Consider the following 24,000-nt stretch of genomic DNA (forward strand, 5'->3'; position numbering starts at 1 on the left):
TGTTGACAAACTGTAATGACGTAGACAACGTGTGTTGACAAACTGTAATGACGTAGACAACGTGTGCTGACAAACTGTAATGACGTAGACAATGTGTGCTGACAAACTGTAATGACGTAGACAACGTGTGTTGACAAACTGTACTGCTGCACAATGGTGTCTGTCTGTCTGTCTGTCTGTCTGTCTGTCTGTCTGTCTGTCTGTCTGACTGTTCCTCCTTCTGTGTGTTCTGTAGGTTCTTCCTGAAGTTCTTCCTGAAATGCAACCAGAACTGTCTGAAGAACGCAGGGAACCCACGGGACATGCGCCGCTTCCAGGTTAATCAAATAAATGTCTTATTCCCTTCTCTCTTTATTCTTCCTCTCTCATCTCCAACCCCGTCTCATTGTCCCCCTCTGATCTATCTATCTATATCTATATCAATCAATCAATATCAAATGTATGTATATAGCCATTTTTACATCAGCTGATGTCACTAAGTGCTGTACAGAAACTCAGCCTAAAACGAATTTGGCTAGAAATTCCAAAAGAAATTATCTTAACAGAGAAAAATGTCCTCCTGTGTGCTACCTATATCCCCCCACTAGAATCCCCATACTTTAATGAAGACAGCTTCTCCATCCTGGAGGGGGAAATCAATCATTTCCAAGCCCAGGGACATGTACTAGTCTGTGGTGACCTAAATGCCAGAACCGGACAAGAACCTGACACCCTCAGCACACAGGGGGACAAACACCTGCCTGCAGGTGACAGCACTCCCTCCCCCATATGCCCCCCTAGGCACATCTATGACAACATAACCAACAAAAACGGGTCACAACTCCTGCAGCTCTGTCGCACACTGGGTATGTACATAGTCAATGGTAGGCTTCGAGGGGACTCCTATGGTAGGTACACCTATAGCTCATCTCTTGGCAATAGTACTGTAGACTACTTTATCACTGACCTCAACCCAGAGTCTCTCAGAGCGTTCTCAGTCAGCCCACTGACACCCCTATCAGACCACAGCAAAATCACAGTCTACTTGAACAGAGTAACACTCAATCATGAGGCATCAAAGCCAAAAGAACTGAGTAACATTAAGAAATGCTATAGATGAAAGGAATACAGTTTGAAAACCTACCAAAAAAACAATTAGGCAACAACAAATTCAATCCCTTTTTGACAATTTCCTGGGTAAAACGTTCCGCTGTAATAGTGAAGGTGTAAACTTGGCATTAGATAATCTTAACAGTATATTTGACATCTCAGCTTCCCTATCAAATCTAAAAATCTCAAATAGAAAACTGAAGAAAATGAACAACAATGACAAATGGTTTGATGAAGAATGCAAAAATCTAAGAAAGAAATTGAGAAACCTGTCCAACCAAAAACATAGAGACCCGGAAAACCTGAGTCTACGCCTTCACAATGGTGAATCACTAAAACAATACAGAAATATACCACGGAAAAAGAAGGAACAGCATGTCAGAAATCAGCTCAATGAAATTGAAGAAAAACACTAAACAAACAACAACACAAAGAATGATCTATCCAAAATAGAGATGTATGGGTAAACCACTTCTCCAATCTTTTTGGCTCTATTTTTTATTTAACTAGGCAAGTCAGTTAAGAACAAATTCTTATTTTCAATTTCGGCCTAGGAACAGTGGGTTAACTGCCTGTTCAGGGGCAGAACGACAGATAATTGACAAACCAAAACAAAGGCAAAGTACTCTCATGCTTTGTTGATTTCAAAAAAGCCTTTGACTCAATTTGGCATGAGGGTCTGCTATACAAACTGATGGAAAGTGGTGTTGGGAGTAAAACACACAACATTATAAAATCCATGTACACAAACAACAAGTGTGCGTTTAAAATTGGCAAAAAACACACACATTTCTTCCCACAGGGCCGTGGGGTGAGACAGGGATGCAGCTTAAGCCCCACCCTCTTCAACATATATATCAACGAATTGGCGCGGGCACTAGAAAAGTGTGCAGCACCCGGCCTCACCCTACTAGAATCTGAAGTCAAATGTCTACTGTTTGCTGATGATCTGGTGCTTCTGTCACCAACCAAGGAGGGCCTACAGCAGCACCTAGATCTTCTGCACAGATTTTGTCAGACCTGGGCCCTGACAGTAAATCTCAGTAAGACCAAAATAATGGTGTTCCAAAAAAGGTCCAGTCGCCAGGACCACAAATACAAACTCCATCTAGACACTGTTGCCCTAGAGCACACAAAAAACTGTACATACCTTGGCCTAAACATCAGCGCCACAGGTAACTTCCACAAAGCTGTGAACGATCTGAGAGACAAGGCAAGAAGGGCATTCTATGCCATCAAAAGGAACATAAAATTCAACATACCAATTGGGATCTGGCTAAAAATACTTGAATCTGTCAGAGAGCCCATTGCCCTTTATGGTTGTGAGTTCTGGGGTCCGCTCACCAACCAAGATTTCACAAAATGGGAAAAACTCCAAAATTCTGCAAAAATATCCTCCGTGTACAACGCAAAACACCAAATAATGCACGCAGAGCAGTATTAGGCCGATACCCACTAATTATCAAAATCCAGAAAAGAGCCGTTAAATTCTACAACCACCGAAAAGGAAGTGATTCCCAAACCTTCCATAACAAAGCCATCACCTACAGAGAGATGAACCTGGAGAATAGTCCCCTAAGCAAGCTGGTCCTGGGGCTCAGTTCACAAACACACCCCACAGAGCCCCAGGACAACAGCACAATTAGACCCAAGCAAATCATGAGAAAACAAAAAGATAATTACATTGGAAAGAATTAACAAGAAAACAGAGCAAACTAGAATGCTATTTGGCCCTAAACAGAGAGTACACAGTGGCAGAATACCTGACCACTGTGACTGACCCAAACTTAAGGAAAGCTTTGACTATGTACAGACTTAGTGAGCATAGCCTTGCTATTGAGAAAGGCCGCCGTAGGCAGACATGGCTCTGAAGAGAAGACAGGCTATGTGCTCACTGCCCACAAAATGAGGTGGAAACTAAGCTGCACTTCCTAACTTCCTGTCCAATGTATGACCATATTAGAGACACATATTACCCTCAGATTACACAGATCCACAAAGAATTCGAAAACAAACCCAATTTTGATAAACTCCCATATCTACTGGGTGAAATTCCACAGTGTGCCATCACAGCAGCAAGATATGTGACCTGTTGCCACAAGAAAAGGGCAACCAGTGAAGAACACACACCATTGTAAATACAACCTATATTTATGCTTATTTATTTTATCTTGTGTCCTTTAACTATTTGTACATCGTTGCAACACTGTATATATATATATAATATGACATTTGTAATATCTTTACTGTTTTGAAACCTCTGTATGTGTAATGTTTACTGTTATTTTTTGTTGTTTTTCACTTTATATATTCACTTTGTATGTTGTCTACCTCACTTGCTTTGGCAATGTTAACACATGTTTCCCATGCCAATAAAGACCTTGAATTGAATTGAATTGAATTGAGAGAAAGAGAGAGTGGCTAGACTAGAGCTCTATCAGTCTGTAGCTAAATCTTATTTAATGTTTTCTTAATTACAATCAATGCCACCCCATTTTAACTCCCCTAGCCTTTGTTATGTGTGGATATTCAATGTGGACGGCTGCATTTGGCCTGGGTCGTACTAGGGCTGTTACTGTAGGTATTCACCATACTGGCTCAATAAGTGCTAATAAACTCCGCTTATGAACAATAGAGGGGAATGGATGTTTCTTCACTTCTTCACTAAATCTAGTGTTGGAATGTTGAAGACAGGGAAGACAGAATTCTGATCCACTGACTAGCTTGAATCGTGTTTCAATTTGGTGACATTGAGAGAGAGAGCGAGAGAGAAAGATAGAGAGAGAGAGAGAGAGCGAGAGAGAGAGAGAGAAAGATAGAGAGAGAGAGAGAGAGAGAGAGAGAGAGAGATAGAGAAATAGACAGAAAGAGAGAGAGAGAAATATATATATATATATATATATATATATATAGAGAGAGAGAAAGAGAGATAAAGAGAGAGAGAGAGAAAGAGAGAGAAAGAGACAGAAAGAGAGAGAAAGAGAGAGAGAGAGAGAGAGAGAAGAAACAGAAAGAGAGAGAAAGAGAGAGAAAGATACAGAAAGAGAGAGGGAAAGAGAGAGAGAGAGAGAGAGAGAGAAAGAAAGAGAAAGAGAGAGAGCGAGAGAGAGAGAGAGAGAGAGAAAGAGAGAGAAAGAGAGAGAGCGAGAGAGAGAGAGCGAGAGAGAGAGAGAGAGAGAGAGAGAGAGAGACCCTACACAGAGAGTAAACAGCGGCAGAATACCTGACCACTGTGACTAACCCAAAATTAAGGAAAGCTTTGACTATGTACAGACTCAGTGAGCATAGCCTTGCTATTGAGAAAGGCTGCCGTAGGCAGACATGGCTCTCAAGAGAAGACAGGCTATGTGCTCACTTCCCACAAAATGAGGTGGAAACTGAGCTGCACTTCCTAACCTCCTGCCCAATGTATGACCATATTAGAGAGACATATTTCCCTCAGATTACACAGATCCACAAAGAATTCGAAAACAAATCCAATTTTGAAAAACTCCCATATCTACTGGGTGAAATTCCACAGTGTGCCATCACAGCAGCAAGATTTGTGACCTGTTGCCACGAGAAAAGGGCAACCAGTGAAGAACACACACAATTGTAAATACAACCCATATCTATGCTTATTTATTTTATCTTGTGTCCTTTACCATTTGTACATTGTTAAAACACTGTATATATATATACATAATATGACATTTGTAATGTCTTTATTGTTTTGAAACTTCTGTATGTGTGATGTTTACTGTTAATTTTTATTGTTTATTTCACTTTATATATTCACTTTATATATTATCTACCTCACTTGCTTTGGCAATGTTAACACATGTTTCCCATGCCAATAAAGACCTTGAATTGAATTGAAATTAAATTGAGAGAGAGAGAGAGAGAGAGAGAGAGAGAGAGAGAGAGAGAGAGAGAGAGGGGTTGACATTGAAATAAACATAGAGAGGAGAGGTAGAGCTGTGAGCTGCTGTGGGGAATGGGGCAGGGAGTTAGGCAGGTTAGGAGTTGTCTGTCCAGGGAGACTAGTTAACAGGGAGTTAGGCAGACAGGGAGGTGTCTGTCCAGGGAGACTAGTTAACAGGGAGTTAGGCAGGTTAGGAGGTGTCTGTCCAGGGAGACTAGTGAACAGGGAGTTAGGCAGGTTAGGAGGTGTCTGTCCAGGGAGACTAGTGAACAGGGAGTTAGGCAGGTTATGAGGTGTCTGTCCAGGGAGACTAGTGAACAGGGAGTTAGGCAGGTTATGAGGTTTCTGTCCAGGGAGACTAGTGAACAGGGAGTTAGGCAGGTTAGGAGGTGTCTGTCCAGGGAGACTAGTGAACAGGGAGTTAGGCAGGTTAGGGGGTGTCTGTCCAGGGAGACTAGTGAACAGGGAGTTAGGGGGGTTAGGAGGTGTCTGTCCAGGGAGACTAGTGAACAGGGAGTTATGGGGGTTAGGAGGTGTCTGTCCAGGGAGACTATCACAGGTGTTTGCCAAGTCCTTTTCAAGAGAGGCAGGAAGGAGCCTTTTGAAGCTGCAGAGATTGGAGGCTTTTCTGAGCACCAGGGGAGTCCTCTTAGCACAGCTCAGCCTAGTCCAGCCCGGTTCCTATTGGACCACAGTAATGGACTCAGCACTCAGCAACACCAACCCATTAGCTACCTCCTATTGTTTCTGGGCTCTCGAATGAGGGACGCTTCCAATTAAATGAACCTGCATGTCATTCTATCAGCCAGCAGTCCCGAGTCTCAAGGAGAGAGGGAGAGAGGGAAAGAAGGATAGATGGAGAGAAGGAGAGAGGGAGAGAAGGAGAGAGGGTGAGAAGGAGGGTAAGAAGGAGAGATGGAGAGGAGGAGAAATGAAGAGAATGAGAGAAGGAGAGAGGGAGAGAAGGAGAGAAGGAGAGAGGGAGAGAAGGAGAGAGGGTGAGAAGGAGAGAGGGTGAGAAGAAGAGAGAGGGAGAGAAGGAGAGATGATGAGAAGAAGAGAGGGAGAGAAGGAGAGAGGGAGAGAAGGAGAGACGGAGATAAGGAGAGGGAGATAAGGAGAGAAGGAGAGGGAGAGAGGGAGAGAAGGAGAGACGGAGAGAAGAGTACACTAAAACACAGACGCTCTTATATGAAGAAGCACAATTTGTTGGTTATTTTATATTTTAAATGTTTTATATATTTTTTTATTTGATCATTTATTTTGTATTTTCGTAATTGTTTATTTTTTGATAGTTGGTTATTGAAAGTGCATAGAAGCTGGCTGGACTAGGAGTTTCAGATTTCCATTGACATTACATTAATTCAGCTCTCTGTATCACTATGATGGTGCATATGTTATGGTTGTAGATGGAATGATCCGATCTGGAGACACCCCAGATTTGTCAAAACATCCTAACCTTTGACCTCTGTGTGTATCTATGTCCAGGTGGTGGTGTCTACTACGGTCAGTGTGGACGGACATGTCCTGGCGGTCTCTGACAACATGTTTGTCCACAACAACTCCAAACACGGCCGCAGGGCTCGTAGGCTGGATCCTTCGGAAGGTCCGTCTTACCTGGAGCATGGTAGGCACCCTCTCACTTTTCTACTGACCGTCTGTCTGTCTGTCAGTCTGTCTGCCCTCTGGTCTGACCGTCTGTCAGTCTGTCAGTCTGTCTGCCCTTTGGTCTGACCGGCTGTCTGTCTGTCAGTCTGACTGCCCTCTGGTCTGACCGTCTGTCAGTCAGTCTGCCCTCTGGTCTGACCGTCAGTCTGTCTGTCAGTCTGTCTGCCCTCTGGTCTGACCGTCTGTCTGTCTCTCAGTCTGTCTGCCCTCTGGTCTGACCGGCTGTCTGTCTGTCTGTCAGTCTGTCTGCCCTCTGGTCTGACCGGCTGTCTGTCTGTCAGTCTGTCTGCCCTCTGGTCTGACCGGCTGTTTGTCTGTCAGTCAGTCTGCCCTCTGGTCTGACCGTCTGTCTGTCTGTCAGTCTGTCTGCCCTCTGGTCTGACCGTCTGTCAGTCAGTCTGTCTGCCCTCTGGTCTGACCGTCTGTCTGTCTGTCAGTCTGCCCTCTGGTCTGACCGTCTGTCTGTCTGTCAGTCTGTCTGCCCTCTGGTCTGACCGGCTGTCTGTCTGTCAGTCTGACTGCCCTCTGGTCTGACCGTCTGTCAGTCAGTCTGCCCTCTGGTCTGACCGTCAGTCTGTCTGTCAGTCTGTCTGCCCTCTGGTCTGACCATCTGTCTGTCTCTCAGTCTGTCTGCCCTCTGGTCTGACCGGCTGTCTGTCTGTCAGTCTGTCTGCCCTCTGGTCTGACCGGCTGTCTGTCTGTCAGTCTGTCTGCCCTCTGGTCTGACCGGCTGTTTGTCTGTCAGTCAGTCTGCCCTCTGGTCTGACCGTCTGTCTGTCTGTCAGTCTGTCTGCCCTCTGGTCTGACCGTCTGTCAGTCAGTCTGTCTGCCCTCTGGTCTGACCGTCTGTCTGTCTGTCAGTCTGCCCTCTGGTCTGACCGTCTGTCTGTCTGTCAGTCTGTCTGCCCTCTGGTCTGACCGTCTGTCAGTCAGTCTGTCTGCCCTCTGGTCTGACCGTCTGTCTGTCTGTCAGTCTGCCCTCTGGTCTGACCGTCTGTCTGTCTGTCAGTCTGTCTGCCCTCTGGTCTGACCGTCTGTCAGTCAGTCTGTCTGCCCTCTGGTCTGACCGTCTGTCTGTCTGTCAGTCTGCCCTCTGGTCTGACCGTCTGTCTGTCAGTCTGTCTGCCCTCTGGTCTGACCGTCTGTCAGTCAGTCTGTCTGCCCTCTGGTCTGACCGTCTGTCTGTCTGTCAGTCTGCCCTCTAGTCTGACCGTCTGTCAGTCAGTCAGTCTGCCCTCTGGTCTGACCGTCTGTCTGTCTGTCAGTCTGACTGCACTCTGGTCTGACCGTCTGTCAGTCAGTCTGTCTGCCCTCTGGTCTGACCGTCTGTCAGTCAGTCTGCCCTCTGGTCTGACCGTCTGTCTGTCTGTCAGTCTGACTGCCCTCTGGTCTGACCGTCTGTCAGTCAGTCTGTCTGCCCTCTGGTCTGACCGTCTGTCAGTCAGTCTGCCCTCTGGTCTGACCGTCTGTCTGTCTGTCAGTCTGTCTGCCCTCTGGTCTGACCGTCTGTCTGTCAGTCTGCCCTCAGGTCTGACCGTCTGTCAGTCAGTCTGCCCTCTGGTCTGACCGTCTGTCAGTCAGTCTGCCCTCTGGTCTGACCGTCTGTCTGTCTGTCAGTCTGACTGCCCTCTGGTCTGACCGTCTGTCAGTCAGTCTGTCTGCCCTCTGGTCTGACCGTCTGTCAGTCTGACTGCCCTCTGGTCTGACCGTCTGTCTGTCTGTCAGTCTGACTGCCCTCTGGTCTGACCGTCTGTCAGTCAGTCTGTCTGCCCTCTGGTCTGACCATCTGTCAGTCAGTCTGCCCTCTGGTCTGACCGTCTGTCTGTCTGTCAGTCTGTCTGCCCTCAGGTCTGACCGTCTGTCTGTCAGTCTGCCCTCTGGTCTGACCGTCAGTCTGTCTGTCAGTCTGTCTGCCCTCTGGTCTGACCGTCTGTCAGTCAGTCTGCCCTCTGGTCTGACCGTCAGTCTGTCTGTCAGTCTGTCTGCCCTCTGGTCTGACCGTCTGTCTGTCTCTCAGTCTGTCTGCCCTCTGGTCTGACCGGCTGTTTGTCTGTCAGTCAGTCTGCCCTCTGGTCTGACCGTCTGTCTGTCTGTCAGTCTGTCTGCCCTCTGGTCTGACCGTCTGTCAGTCAGTCTGTCTGCCCTCTGGTCTGACCGTCTGTCTGTCTGTCAGTCTGCCCTCTGGTCTGACCGTCTGTCTGTCTGTCAGTCTGTCTGCCCTCTGGTCTGACCGGCTGTCTGTCTGTCAGTCTGACTGCCCTCTGGTCTGACCGTCTGTCAGTCAGTCTGCCCTCTGGTCTGACCGTCAGTCTGTCTGTCAGTCTGTCTGCCCTCTGGTCTGACCATCTGTCTGTCTCTCAGTCTGTCTGCCCTCTGGTCTGACCGGCTGTCTGTCTGTCAGTCTGTCTGCCCTCTGGTCTGACCGGCTGTCTGTCTGTCAGTCTGTCTGCCCTCTGGTCTGACCGGCTGTTTGTCTGTCAGTCAGTCTGCCCTCTGGTCTGACCGTCTGTCTGTCTGTCAGTCTGTCTGCCCTCTGGTCTGACCGTCTGTCAGTCAGTCTGTCTGCCCTCTGGTCTGACCGTCTGTCTGTCTGTCAGTCTGCCCTCTGGTCTGACCGTCTGTCTGTCTGTCAGTCTGTCTGCCCTCTGGTCTGACCGTCTGTCAGTCAGTCTGTCTGCCCTCTGGTCTGACCGTCTGTCTGTCTGTCAGTCTGCCCTCTGGTCTGACCGTCTGTCTGTCTGTCAGTCTGTCTGCCCTCTGGTCTGACCGTCTGTCAGTCAGTCTGTCTGCCCTCTGGTCTGACCGTCTGTCTGTCTGTCAGTCTGCCCTCTGGTCTGACCGTCTGTCTGTCAGTCTGTCTGCCCTCTGGTCTGACCGTCTGTCAGTCAGTCTGTCTGCCCTCTGGTCTGACCGTCTGTCTGTCTGTCAGTCTGCCCTCTAGTCTGACCGTCTGTCAGTCAGTCAGTCTGCCCTCTGGTCTGACCGGCTGTCTGTCTGTCAGTCTGACTGCACTCTGGTCTGACCGTCTGTCAGTCAGTCTGTCTGCCCTCTGGTCTGACCGTCTGTCAGTCAGTCTGCCCTCTGGTCTGACCGTCTGTCTGTCTGTCAGTCTGACTGCCCTCTGGTCTGACCGTCTGTCAGTCAGTCTGTCTGCCCTCTGGTCTGACCGTCTGTCAGTCAGTCTGCCCTCTGGTCTGACCGTCTGTCTGTCTGTCAGTCTGTCTGCCCTCTGGTCTGACCGTCTGTCAGTCAGTCTGCCCTCAGGTCTGACCGTCTGTCAGTCAGTCTGCCCTCTGGTCTGACCGTCTGTCAGTCAGTCTGCCCTCTGGTCTGACCGTCTGTCTGTCTGTCAGTCTGACTGCCCTCTGGTCTGACCGTCTGTCAGTCAGTCTGTCTGCCCTCTGGTCTGACCGTCTGTCAGTCTGACTGCCCTCTGGTCTGACCGTCTGTCTGTCTGTCAGTCTGACTGCCCTCTGGTCTGACCGTCTGTCAGTCAGTCTGTCTGCCCTCTGGTCTGACCATCTGTCAGTCAGTCTGCCCTCTGGTCTGACCGTCTGTCTGTCTGTCAGTCTGTCTGCCCTCAGGTCTGACCGTCTGTCTGTCAGTCTGCCCTCTGGTCTGACCGTCAGTCTGTCTGTCAGTCTGTCTGCCCTCTGGTCTGACCGTCTGTCAGTCAGTCTGCCCTCTGGTCTGACCGTCAGTCTGTCTGTCAGTCTGTCTGCCCTCTGGTCTGACCGTCTGTCTGTCTCTCAGTCTGTCTGCCCTCTGGTCTGACCGGCTGTCTATCTGTCAGTCTGTCTGCCCTCTGGTCTGACCGGCTGTCTGTCTGTCAGTCTGTCTACAGTATAGTATAGTCTAGAGTCTGAGTCTCTGTCTCTCTGTGTTTGTCCATCTGCCTGACTTTGTACATTTGTCTGTCTGTCTGTCTGTCTGTCTGTCTGTCTGTCAGTCTGTCTGCCCTCTGGTCTGACCGGCTGTTTGTCTGTCAGTCAGTCTGCCCTCTGGTCTGACCGTCTGTCTGTCTGTCAGTCAGTCTACAGTATAGTATAGTCTAGAGTCTGAGTCTCTGTCTCTCTGTGTTTGTCCATCTGCCTGACTTTGTACATTTGTCTGTCTGTCTGTCTGTCTGTCTGTTTGTATACGATTGGAACATGGAAAGGTTCTAGACACAGGGTGGCAGGGTGGGAGGAGACTGGGTGGGAGGAGACTGGGTGGGAGGAGACAGGGTGGGAGGAGACTGGGTGGGAGGAGACAGGGTGGGAGGAGACTGGGTGGGAGGAGACTGGGTGGAGGAGACTGGGTGGGAGGAGACTGGGTGGGAGGAGACTGGGTGGGAGGAGACTGGGTGGGAGGAGACAGGGTGGGAGGAGACTGGGTGGGAGGAGACTGGGTGGAGGAGACTGGGTGGAAGGAGACTGGGTGGGAGGAGACTGGGTGGGAGGAGACAGGGTGGGAGGAGACTGGGTGGGAGGAGACTGGGTGGAGGAGACTGGGTGGGAGGAGACTGGGTGGGAGGAGACAGGGTGGGAGGAGACTGGGTGGGAGGAGACTGGGTGGAGGAGACTGGGTGGGAGGAGACTGGGTGGGAGGAGACAGGGTGGGAGGAGACAGGGTGGGAGGAGACAGGGTGGGAGGAGACTGGGTGGAGGAGACTGGGTGGAGGAGACAGGGTGGGAGGAGACAGGGTGGGAGGAGACTGGGTGGGAGGAGACCTGGTTGGAGGAGACAGGGTGGGAGGAGACTGGGTGGGAGGAGACAGGGTGGGAGGAGACTGGGTGGGAGGAGACTGGGTGGAGGAGACAGGGTGGGAGGAGACTGGGTGGGAGGAGACTGGGTGGGAGGGGGCAGGGTGGGGGAGACTGGGTGGGAGGGGGCAGGGTGGGGGAGACAGGGTGGGAGGAGACTGGGTGGGAGGAGACTGGGTGGGAGGAGACCTGGTTGGAGGGGGCAGGGTGGGAGAGACTGGTTGGGAGGAGACTGGGTGGGAGGAGACTGGGTGGGAGGAGACCTGGTGGGAGGAGACCTGGTGGGAGGGGGCAGGGTGGGAGGAGACTGGGTGGGAGGAGACTGGGTGGGAGGGGCCAGGGTGGGGGAGACAGAGGGGGAGACAGGGTGGGAGGAGACTGGGTGGGAGGAGACCTGGTGGGAGGGGGCAGGGTAGGGGAGACAGAGGGGGAGACAGGGTGGGAGGAGACTGGGTGGGAGGAGACCTGGTGGGAGGGGGCAGGGTGGGAGGAGACAGGGTGGGAGGAGACAGAGGGGGAGGAGACTGGGTGGGAGGAGACTGGGTGGGAGGAGACAGGGTGGGAGGAGACTGGGTGGGAGGAGACCTGGTTGGAGGAGACAGGGTGGGAGGAAACTGGGTGGAGGAGACAGGGTGGGAGGAGACTGGGTGGGAGGAGACAGGGTGGGAGGAGACTGGGTGGGAGGAGACTGGGTGGAGGAGACAGGGTGGGAGGAGACTGGGTGGGAGGAGACTGGGTGGGAGGAGACCTGGTGGGAGGAGACCTGGTGGGAGGGGGCAGGGTGGGAGGAGACTGGGTGGGAGGAGACTGGGTGGGAGGGGCCAGGGTGGGGGAGACAGAGGGGGAGACAGGGTGGGAGGAGACTGGGTGGGAGGAGACCTGGTGGGAGGGGGCAGGGTGGGGGAGACAGAGGGGGAGACAGGGTGGGAGGAGACTGGGTGGGAGGAGACCTGGTGGGAGGGGGCAGGGTGGGAGGAGACAGGGTGGGAGGAGACAGAGGGGGAGGAGACTGGGTGGGAGGAGACTGGGTGGGAGGAGACAGGGAGGGGGCAGGGTGGGAGGAGACCTGGTGGGAGGTGGCAGGGTGGGAGGAGACAGGGTGGGAGGAGACAGAGGGGGAGGAGACTGGGTGGGAGGAGACAGGGAGGGGGCAGGGTGGGGGAGACAGAGGGGGAGAGCCACAGCACAATGACCCTGTCAGATTGTATACTTCTTCACTTTATAATGTCATGATTCAATATGCACCAGGGCCAGACACACACACACATCACCACACATGTGCTCAGCCAATGGATTGCCATTGACAGCTCCTCTTATCAATAATGGATGGCTAAAATAGTCAGGAAAATTCACTTTCTTCTTCATTGCCGAGCAAAAAGGCTTTTCGGGGGCCTCTTAGAGGATGAGACTGAGCCACAAAGCAGTCATTTCCCAAGTGCAGCCCGTTGTCTTTGATTGCACAAATGCTTCATGAGGATCCACAGGCTGAACACATCTCAGAGTAACCCTGAGTATCTCTGTCTGTCTGTCTGTCTGTCTGTTTGTGTGGTTGTCCGTCTGTGTGGCTCTCCGTGTGTCTGTCTGTCTGTCTGTCTGTCTGTCTGTGTGTCTGTCTGTCTGTCTGTCTGTCTGTCTGTGTGGTTGTCCGTCTGTGTGGCTCTCCGTGTGTCTGTCTGTCTGTCTGTCTGTCTGTCTGTCTGTCTGTTTGTATACGATTGGAACATGGAAAGGTTCTAGACACAGGGTGGCAGGGTGGGAGGAGACTGGGTGGGAGGAGACTGGGTGGGAGGAGACAGGGTGGGAGGAGACTGGGTGGGAGGAGACAGGGTGGGAGGAGACTGGGTGGGAGGAGACTGGGTGGAGGAGACTGGGTGGGAGGAGACTGGGTGGGAGGAGACTGGGTGGGAGGAGACTGGGTGGGAGGAGACAGGGTGGGAGGAGACTGGGTGGGAGGAGACTGGGTGGAGGAGACTGGGTGGAAGGAGACTGGGTGGGAGGAGACTGGGTGGGAGGAGACAGGGTGGGAGGAGACTGGGTGGGAGGAGACTGGGTGGAGGAGACTGGGTGGGAGGAGACTGGGTGGGAGGAGACAGGGTGGGAGGAGACTGGGTGGGAGGAGACTGGGTGGAGGAGACTGGGTGGGAGGAGACTGGGTGGGAGGAGACAGGGTGGGAGGAGACAGGGTGGGAGGAGACAGGGTGGGAGGAGACTGGGTGGAGGAGACTGGGTGGAGGAGACAGGGTGGGAGGAGACAGGGTGGGAGGAGACTGGGTGGGAGGAGACCTGGTTGGAGGAGACAGGGTGGGAGGAGACTGGGTGGGAGGAGACAGGGTGGGAGGAGACTGGGTGGGAGGAGACTGGGTGGAGGAGACAGGGTGGGAGGAGACTGGGTGGGAGGAGACTGGGTGGGAGGGGGCAGGGTGGGGGAGACTGGGTGGGAGGGGACTGGGTGGGAGGAGACTGGGTGGGAGGGGGCAGGGTGGGGGAGACTGGGTGGGAGGGGGCAGGGTGGGGGAGACAGGGTGGGAGGAGACTGGGTGGGAGGAGACTGGGTGGGAGGAGACCTGGTTGGAGGGGGCAGGGTGGGAGAGACTGGGTGGGAGGAGACTGGGTGGGAGGAGACTGGGTGGGAGGAGACCTGGTGGGAGGAGACCTGGTGGGAGGGGGCAGGGTGGGAGGAGACTGGGTGGGAGGAGACTGGGTGGGAGGGGCCAGGGTGGGGGAGACAGAGGGGGAGACAGGGTGGGAGGAGACTGGGTGGGAGGAGACCTGGTGGGAGGGGGCAGGCTGGGGGAGACAGAGGGGGAGACAGGGTGGGAGGAGACTGGGTGGGAGGAGACCTGGTGGGAGGGGGCAGGGTGGGAGGAGACAGGGTGGGAGGAGACAGAGGGGGAGGAGACTGGGTGGGAGGAGACTGGGTGGGAGGAGACAGGGTGGGAGGAGACTGGGTGGGAGGAGACCTGGTTGGAGGAGACAGGGTGGGAGGAAACTGGGTGGAGGAGACAGGGTGGGAGGAGACTGGGTGGGAGGAGACAGGGTGGGAGGAGACTGGGTGAGAGGAGACTGGGTGGAGGAGACAGGGTGGGAGGAGACTGGGTGGGAGGAGACTGGGTGGGAGGGGGCAGGGTGGGGGAGACTGGGTGGGAGGGGGCAGGGTGGGGGAGACAGGGTGGGAGGAGACTGGGTGGGAGGAGACCTGGTTGGAGGGGGCAGGGTGGGAGAGACTGGGTGGGAGGAGACTGGGTGGGAGGAGACTGGGTGGGAGGAGACCTGGTGGGAGGAGACCTGGTGGGAGGGGGCAGGGTGGGAGGAGACTGGGTGGGAGGAGACTGGGTGGGAGGGGCCAGGGTGGGGGAGACAGAGGGGGAGACAGGGTGGGAGGAGACTGGGTGGGAGGAGACCTGGTGGGAGGGGGCAGGGTGGGGGAGACAGAGGGGGAGACAGGGTGGGAGGAGACTGGGTGGGAGGAGACCTGGTGGGAGGGGGCAGGGTGGGAGGAGACAGGGTGGGAGGAGACAGAGGGGGAGGAGACTGGGTGGGAGGAGACTGGGTGGGAGGAGACAGGGAGGGGGCAGGGTGGGAGGAGACCTGGTGGGAGGTGGCAGGGTGGGAGGAGACAGGGTGGGAGGAGACAGAGGGGGAGGAGACTGGGTGGGAGGAGACAGGGAGGGGGCAGGGTGGGGGAGACAGAGGGGGAGAGCCACAGCACAATGACCCTGTCAGATTGTATACTTCTTCACTTTATAATGTCATGATTCAATATGCACCAGGGCCAGACACACACACACATCACCACACATGTGCTCAGCCAATGGATTGCCATTGACAGCTCCTCTTATCAATAATGGATGGCTAAAATAGTCAGGAAAATTCACTTTCTTCTTCATTGCCGAGCAAAAAGGCTTTTCGGGGGCCTCTTAGAGGATGAGACTGAGCCACAAAGCAGTCATTTCCCAAGTGCAGCCCGTTGTCTTTGATTGCACAAATGCTTCATGAGGATCCACAGGCTGAACACATCTCAGAGTAACCCTGAGTATCTCTGTCTGTCTGTCTGTCTGTTTGTGTGGTTGTCCGTCTGTGTGGCTCTCCGTGTGTCTGTCTGTCTGTCTGTCTGTCTGTGTGTCTGTCTGTCTGTCTGTCTGTCTGTCTGTCTGTCTGTCTGTCTGTGTGGTTGTCCGTCTGTGTGGCTCTCCGTGTGTCTGTCTGTCTGTCTGTCTGTCTGTCTGTCTGTCTGTCTGTCTGTCTGTGTGTCTGTCTGTCTGTCTGTCTGTCTGTCTGTCTGTGTGTCTGTCTGTCTGTCTGTCTGTCTGTGTTGCTGTCTGTCTGTCTGTCTGTCTGTCTGTCTGTCTGTCTGTGTTGCTGTCTGTCTGTCTGTCTGTCTGTCTGTCTGTCTGTCTGTCTGTCTGTGTTGCTGTCTGTCTGTCTGTGTTGCTGTCCGTGTGTGTATCAATATATGTCTGTCTGTCTGTTTGCACGTGATCATGCCAGGGTTAAAATGTGCTTGTGTGTCTGTCTGTCTGTCTGTCTGTCTGTCTGTCTGTGTTGCTGTCTGTCTGTCTGTCTGTCTGTCTGTCTGTCTGTCTGTCTGTCTGTCTGTCTGTCTGTCTGTCTGTCTGTCTGTCTGTCTGTCTGTGTTGCTGTCTGTCTGTCTGTGTTGCTGTCCGTGTGTGTATCAATATATTTCTGTCTGTCTGTTTGGACGTGATCATGCCAGGGTTAAAATGTGCTTGTGTGTGTTTACATTTATGTTTTGTTGTATGCTCAGCGTTCATTTCATTGTGTGTGTGTGTGTGTGTATGTGTGTGTGTGTGTGTGTGTTTACTGTATGTGTGTGTGTAGCGTGTTGCACGGCAGGCGAGCAGCACGGGGAGCAGATGGCGAGGAGAAAGGCTGGGAAAGTTTAATCCTATCAGATGGATTGCCGCTTCTCCATCTGGTTAATCCACGCATAATTTCAGCGTGGTCGAAACAGGCGATTTAGGCCAAGATTACTGCCTCAGATTGCTGGCCCAGGCCCTCCTCATCTCTCCCAGGTTACCACTGGGCCACATTGCATTATGGTCGGGCTTCCACAATAAGGAAGACAGGAGACCCAGTCTCAGCCCGAAGATAAGGGCTCATCTCAATTCATCCTGCTGAATATTGACTGTATCCTCCCTCAAAGCTGACATCCCCAATACATGTCAAATAAGGAAGACAAACGTGTTTATTTTACGATTGAAAGTTGGTCATTTCTCTGTCAACCAAAGAAGGCTGTGATTATTAAGGGAGAGAAAACCTTCCATTGAAACAAACATAGTGAAAATAAAGACTTTGTGCTCGTCTTTTGACCGCAGCGCAGCCGTGCTAAAATAGTCATTTAACATGCCCTCTCTTGTACAATTGCTTTAGTCTACGTACTGAATGGGACTATAATACCATGTAGTCTGTAGCACTGTTTAGATATACAATACTGATGATTGGATTACCCTACTCTACTATATTCTACTCTACTCTACTCTACTCTATTCTACTCTACTCTATTCTACTATATTCTACTCTACTCTATTCTACTCTACTCTACTCTATTCTATTCTACTATATTCTATTCTACTGTACTCTAGTCTACTATATTCCACTCTACTATATTCTACTCTACTCTACTCTATTACACTCTACTCTATTCTACTCTATTCTACTATATTCTACTCTATTCTACTCTACTCTATTCTACTCTACTCTACTCTACTCTATTCTACTATATTCTATTCTACTGTACTCTAGTCTACTATATTCCACTCTACTATATTCTACTCTACTCTACTCTATTATACTCTACTCTATTCTACTCTATTCTACTATATTCTACTCTACTGCACTCTAGTCTACTATAGTCTACTCTATTCTACTCTACTTTTTTCCACTCTATTCTACTATATTCTACTCTACTCTATTCTACTCTATTCTACTCTACTCTACTCTGTTCTACTATACTATATGCTACTCTATTCTACTCTATTCTACTCTACTCTATTCTACTCTATGGTACTATATTCTACTCTACTGTACTCTATTCTATACTTTTCTACTCTGCTCTATTCTACTTTATTATACCATATTCTACTCTACTCTACTCTACTCTACTCTACTCTACTCTACACAACTATATTCTGCTCTACTCCATTCTACTATATTCTACTCTACTCTACTATATTCTACTCTACTCTACTCTACTATATTCTACTCTACTCTACTATATTCTACTATATTCTACTCTATTCTACTATATTTTACTCTACTCTACTCTACTATATTCTACTATATTCTACTCTACTCTACTCTACTCTACTCTGCACTACTCTACTCTACTCTACTCTACTCTACTCTACTCTACTCTACTCTACTCTACTCTACTCTACACTTCTATATTCTGCTCTACTATATTCTACTCTATTCTACTATATTCTGTTCTACTCTACACTACTATATTCTACCACATTCTACTCTACTCTACTCTACTCTACTCTACTATATTCTACCACATTCTACTCTACTCTACTCTACTCTACTCTACTCTACTGTAGAATACGTGGATGTGGATTAAGGCAGCCCCCACCTCTCTAATTGAGAAGGGTTAATGCCCCCCACCTCTCTAATTGAGAAGGGTTAATGCCCCCCACCTCTCTAATTCAGAGGGGTTAAAGCCCCCCACCTCTCTAATTCAGAGGGGTTAAAGCCCCCCCACCTCTCTAATTCAGAAGGGTTGAAGCCCCCCAACTCTCTAATTCAGAAGGGTTGAAGCCCCCCAACTCTCTAATTCAGAAGGGTTGAAGCCCCCCACCTCTCTAATTCAGAAGGGTTAAAGCCCCCCCACCTCTCTAATTCAGAAGGGTTGAAGCCCCCCAACTCTCTAATTCAGAAGGGTTGAAGCCCCCCAACTCTCTAATTCAGAAGGGTTGAAGCCCCCCACCTCGCTAATTCAGAAGGGTTAAAGCCCCCCCACCTCTCTAATTAAGAGGGATTAAAGCCACCCACCTCTCTAATTCAGAAGGGTTGAAGCCCCCCACCTCTCTAATTCAGAAGGGTTAAAGCCCCCCACCTCTCTAATTCAGAAGGGTTAAAGCCCCCCCTCCTCTCTAATTGAGAAGGGTTAAAGCCCCCTCACCTCTCTAATTAGAGGGGTTAAAGCCCCCCACCTCTCTAATTCAGAAGGGTTAAAGCCCCCCACCTCTCTAATTAGAGGGATTGAAGCCCCCCAGCTCTCTAATACAGAGGGTTTAAAGCCCCCCACCTTTCTAATTCAGAGGGGTTATAGCCCCCCACCTCTCTAATTCAGAAGGATTAGGTTAAAGCATTTAGTTGTACAACTGACTACAACTGACCTTTTACTGTACAACAAACAGCATTTTCTCAGACATGGACTCTGGACACCCAGCTTAGTGCTCTAGTAAAGCATTCTGGAGCCATAAGGTACAGTGTGTAGATACAGTATAGAACTCTATGTATCCTGGTCCCCTCCCTGCCGGTCTGTCCAATGGCTGGTCCCTGTTCATTTCTCATTAAGGTGAGCTAAGTGAGTACTGTACTAGGAGCAGACTCAAGAGGCTCAGAGCCGGAGCACGCTGCTTAGACCACTGCACTATGGCAGTTCACCATGCTCTAGCAAGGAAGAGAGGGAGAGGAAGAGAGAGAGAGAGAGAGATGGAGAGATGGAGAGAGATGGAGAGAGATGGGGAGAGAGGAAGACGGCGAGAGGGAGAGAGAGAGAGAGAGGGAGAGATGGAGAGAGATGGAGAGAGAGGAAGACGGCGAGAGGGAGAGAGAGAGAGAGGGAGAGAGGGAGAGGAGGAGAGAGTTTTTCCCCATAGCAGCGGCCTTTAAAGAGGTCTCTGTGAGTTCCAGCTGTAAATGATCCTCTGCTTTTCTGCCTGATCTCCATTCAGAGGTTAAAACCACCATCACTCTTCTAGGGTGTGTGTGTGTGTGTGTGTGTTTGGTGTGTGTGGGTGAGTTTTGTGTCCGTGTGTTTGGTGTGTGTGTGTGTGTGTGTGTGTGTGTGTGTGTGTGTGTGTGTGTGTGTGTGTGTGTGTGTGGAGCGCAGCGCTGCACTCTTAGTTAGATCCAGCTGTGGGAGTTTTTTGTATGTTTTTGGTTTCCTGCTTTGGCCTGAGAGGTGTTAAATCACAAGACCCCTCTTTCTAACACACACACCTGTCCCTGTGTGTCCTGTCCCTCTATGTACTGTTTGTCATCAGTGTAACGTGTACTTTATAAGGTATTAGGTATTATATAGATACAGTATTATTATAATTAATTTGATTTTTGTTTCTCAACTGTAACCCACTGCATTTCTTCTCCTCCCTTCCCTTCTCCTCTCCCCTCCCCTCCCCTCCCCTCCCTCTCCCCCTCCCCTCCCCTCCCCTCCCTCCCCTCCCTCCCCTCCCCTCCCTTCTCCTCTCCCCTTCCCTCCTCTCTCTTCTTCTCTCCCCCTCCCTCCCCTCCCTTCTCCCATCCCCCTCCCTCTCTCTCTTCTCCTCTCCTCTCCCACTCCCCTCCCCTCTCTTCTCCATCCCCCTCCCTCCTCTCTCCCCTCCCCTCCCCTCCCTTCTCCTCTCTCCCTCCCCTTCTCTCTCTCTCCTCTCTCTTCTCCTCTCCCTTCTCCTCTCCCCCGCCCCTCCTCTCTCTTCTCCTCTCCCCCTCCCCTCCCCTCCCTTCTCCCTCTCTCCCTCCCCTCCTCTCTCTTCTCCTCTCTCTTCTCCTCTCCCTTCTCCTCTCCCCATCCCTCCTCTCTCTTCTCCTCTCCCTTCTCCTCTTCCCCTCCCTCCCTCTCTCTCTCCTCTCCTTCTCCTCTCCCCCTCCCTCCCCTCCCTTCTCCTCTCCCTTCTCCTCTCTCTTCTCCTCTCCCTTCTCCTCTCCCCCTCCCCTCCCCTCTCTTCTCCTCTCCCCTTCTCCTCTCCCCTCCCCTCTCTTCTCCTCTCCCTTCTCCTCTCCCCCTCCCTCCTCTCTCTTCTCCTCTCCCTTCTCCTCTCCCCCTCCCTCCTCTCTCTTCTCCTCTCCCTTCTCCTCTCTTCTCCTCTCCCTTCTCCTCCCCCCTCGCATCCTCTCTCTTCTCTTCTCCCTTCTCCTCTCTCTTCCCCTCTCCCTTCTCCTCTCTCTTCCTCTCTCCCTTCTCCTCTCCCTTCTCCTCTCTCTTCCCCTCTCCCTTCTCCTCTCTCCCCCTCTCCCTTCTCCTCTCCCTTCTCCTCTCTCTTCCCTCTCCCTTCTCCTCTCTCTTCCTCTCTCCCTTCTCCTCTCCCTTCTCCTCTCTCTTCCCCTCTCCCTTCTCCTCTCCCTTCTCCTCTCTCTTCCCCTCTCCCTTCTCCTCTCTCTTCCCTCTCCCTTCTCCTCTCTCTTCCTCTCTCCCTTCTCCTCTCCCTTCTCCTCTCTCTTCCCTCTCCCTTCTCCTCTCTCTTCCTCTCTCCCTTCTCCTCTCCCTTCTCCTCTCTCTTCCCCTCTCCCTTCTCCTCGGTCTTCCCCTCTCCCTTCTCCTCTCCCTTCTCCTCTCTCATCCCCTCTCCCTTCTCCTCTCCCTTCTCCTCTCCCTTCTCCTCTCTCTTCCCCTCTCCCTTCTCCTCTCCCCTCCATCCTCTCTCTTCTCCTCTCCCTTCTCTCTCTCTTCTCCTCTCCCTTCTCCTCTCCCCCTACCTCCCTCTTCTCTCCCCCTGCCCTGACCTGTGTCTGGAAGCAGCTGCCCCCTGCATCAAAGCCATCAGCCCCAGTGAGGGCTGGACAACAGGGGGCGCAACTGTCATCATCATAGGGACAACTTCTTCGACGGCCTCCAGGTCATCCTTTGGCACCATGCTGGTCTGGAGTGAGGTGAGTACTGATGATACATGCGGACACACACACACACACACACACACACACCCTCTCATCCCTCCACACAAACACCCCATCCATACTGACCGTAGGGTCAGTGTCCTTGGTATTGTATTGTATCCTTACAGTACTGTAGTTTTTCTAGATTTCTATCTTGAAAGATAAACCCAGCCAGTCCAACTAGGCCAGCTGTGGTAAAGCCCTCCCCCCAGATAAAACCCAGCCAGTCCAACTAGCCCCCCCCTCCCCCCCCCCCCCCCCACCCCAGATAAAACCCAGCCAGTCCAACTAGGCCAGCTGTGGTAAAGCCCTCCCCCCAGATAAAACCCAGCCAGTCCAACTAGCCCCCCCCCCCCCCCCCCCCCCCCCCACCCCAGATAAAACCCAGCCTGTCCAACTAGGCCAGCTGTGGTAAAGCCCCCCCCCCCCCCCCAGATAAAATCCAGCCAGTCCAACTAGCCCCCCCCCCCCCCCCCCCAGATACTGATAGACATAGCAGTAAACCATCTGGATCAAACAGAGTTCTGCAGTTGTTGAAATACTGTGAAGTGTAGTTGTCTTCCAGAAATATTAAGCAAGACTTTCGCAATTTTGGTTTGGAAACGTGACAGGAAACAAAAGTTAGTTCAACTGACACCATCGCATAACACTGTGTGTATTTTTATCAGCTTTCAAAAGCACTGGTCAGAATATGCCGTTTTCTCCTGCGCAATACATTCCACTTGAATTTGACCTTGTCAACCTTTGACCTCGGTGATGGTGAGGAGTGGTCCTGCCTCAGCCGTTAAAAGATGTAATGGAGCCTCGCTGCCGGTTTTATTCTCCTCACAGCTGAAGAGCTGAATATAAAACGTAAAGCGCTCTGTAAGGGCCAGTTTAACGACATGTAAACGCTGACGGCTGTGTGTGTGTGTGTGTGTGTGTGTGTGTGTGTCTGTGTGTGTGCTTGCGTGCGTGTGTGCGTGCGTGCCGGAGCTAGATTGGTCTCTCATCCTGTGCTTTGTATGCCTCACACACACACACACACACACACCAGCACACACACTCTCATCTCCTGGAGCTCTCCATTCATCACAGGGGCCGATCAGGGGACAAATTCAGCTGCTATTTATTCAGAGCAGCTCTTCTGATCCACTCAATTAGCAGTCATGTAGGACTGGCGACGTGTGGCTTGGGGCTGACACTACTTAGTACTGTGGATGTATTCTATAGAACCGTACATGAACGTTAGCTACAGTGAACGACTGTAGGGTGAGAGTCGTCAGTGAGGGGAATAGATTGTGTTAGTGCTGCTACATGATGAGCGTTTGACCACATCTGGGTGAGTAGACCTTGGAATCAGGGATAGTATGGCATTGATGAAGTGGGATTTAGGTACGTGAGTGTGTACAGTATGTTCACCTTACCCTGTAGTCTACATCTGGGACGCAATGATAGAAGAGCCCCTCTCTCTCTCCACTCCCCCTCAGCCCTCTCTCTCTCTCCTCTCCCCCTCAGCCCTCTCTCTTTCTCCTCTCCCCCTCAGCCCTCTCTCCTCTCCTCCCTGAGCCCTCTCTCTCTCCTCTCCCCCTCAGCCCTCTCTCTCCTCTCCCCCTCAGCCCCTCTCTCTCCTCTCCCTGTCAGCCCTCTCTCTCCACTCCCCCTCAGCCCTCTCTCTCTCTCCTCTCCCCCTCAGCCCTCTCTCTCCACTCCCCCTCAGCCCTCTCTCTCTCTCTCCTCTCCCCCTCAGCCCTCTCTCGCTCTCTCCTCTCCCCCTCAGCCCTCTCTCTCTCTCCACTCCCCCTCAGCCCTCTCTCCTCTCCTCCCTCAGCCCTCTCTCTCTCCTCACCCCCCCCTCAGCCCTCTCTCTCCTCCCCCGTCAGCCCTCTCTCTCTCCTCTCCCCCTTAGCCCCCTCTCTCTCCTCTCCCCCCTCAGCCCTCTCTCTCCTCTCCCCCCTCAGCCCTCTCTCTCTCCTCTCCCCCCTCAGCCCTCTGTCTCTCCTCTCCCCCCTCAGCCCTCTCTCTCTCCTCTCCCCCATCAGCCCTCTCTCTCCTCCCCCCTCAGCCCTCTCCCCCCTCAGCCCTCTCTCTCTCCTCTCCCCCCAGAATTGTCCAGCTGCCCTGCCCTCCCTGTCTGTTTACCCACCCTCAACCCTGGGTTTATTTCTGAGGGTCCATACAGAGGTAGACCCTCTTCTCTCTCTGCTCACCCCATAGCTGTGTGGTATAGCCTACTAGCTACTGTCCCAGTCTGCCGTCCTCAGTGTTCTGTGCTGTTCTCAGAGGCTGGTTGGTTGAGGTGTTGTCCGGCCATTGGTCCCGTGTAGGAAGTGCCGACGCCCCACAGTGTGTTTCTAATTACAGCTTTCCCATAGCGGATGTGCCAGGGGTGAGAATGAGTTTGCTCCCTGCTCCCAGGGGCCTACAGAGCCTCCCTAATATCACCCAACCAGCCCCCGCTACCCCTGTACCTCCGATACTGATCAGCCCTGCACAGCTGATGATGAGGAGAGGCCATGAAGAGCAGGCCTAATGAACACACACACACACACACACTGGTCCTTGTCATGCTGTTCCCTCACCCCCACTCAAGCCCTGTGTTTGTTTACCTTCTCTAAAACACAACAGGTGTGAGGGGAGCTGTGGCTCCCAGTCCAACAATAGCATGCTTACTTTGGGTATGTGTGCGTGTGTGTGTGTGTGTGTGTGTGTGTGTGTGTGTGTGTGTGTGTGTGTGTGTGTGTGTGTGTGTGTGTGTGTGTGTGTGTGCGCGTG

General features: G+C 52.0%; 1 protein-coding gene across 30 annotated transcripts in view; it reads left to right on the forward strand.

The window, feature by feature from the left end:
- Nucleotides 1–24,000, forward strand: part of LOC110533327 (transcription factor COE1-A) — a 308,731-nt gene that overhangs the window by 193,129 nt on the left and 91,602 nt on the right. For 15 of the 30 annotated variants that reach the window (XM_090188934.1, XM_036989684.2, XM_090188937.1 and 12 more), the window contains exons 7-9: nt 236–317; nt 6,482–6,620; nt 21,113–21,243. In XM_090188934.1, the coding sequence (XP_090045060.1) occupies nt 236–317; nt 6,482–6,620; nt 21,113–21,243 (352 nt within the window). Of the gene's footprint in view, nt 1–235; nt 318–6,481; nt 6,621–21,109; nt 21,244–24,000 lie in introns of all 30 variants that reach the window. The other 15 variants (XM_036989683.2, XM_036989681.2, XM_036989687.2 and 12 more) reach the window with 1 other exon arrangement.

The sequence above is a fragment of the Oncorhynchus mykiss genome, chromosome 10 (assembly GCF_057628025.1).
Source record: "Oncorhynchus mykiss isolate SJ-2025 chromosome 10, ASM5762802v1, whole genome shotgun sequence".
NCBI lineage: Eukaryota > Metazoa > Chordata > Actinopteri > Salmoniformes > Salmonidae > Oncorhynchus > Oncorhynchus mykiss.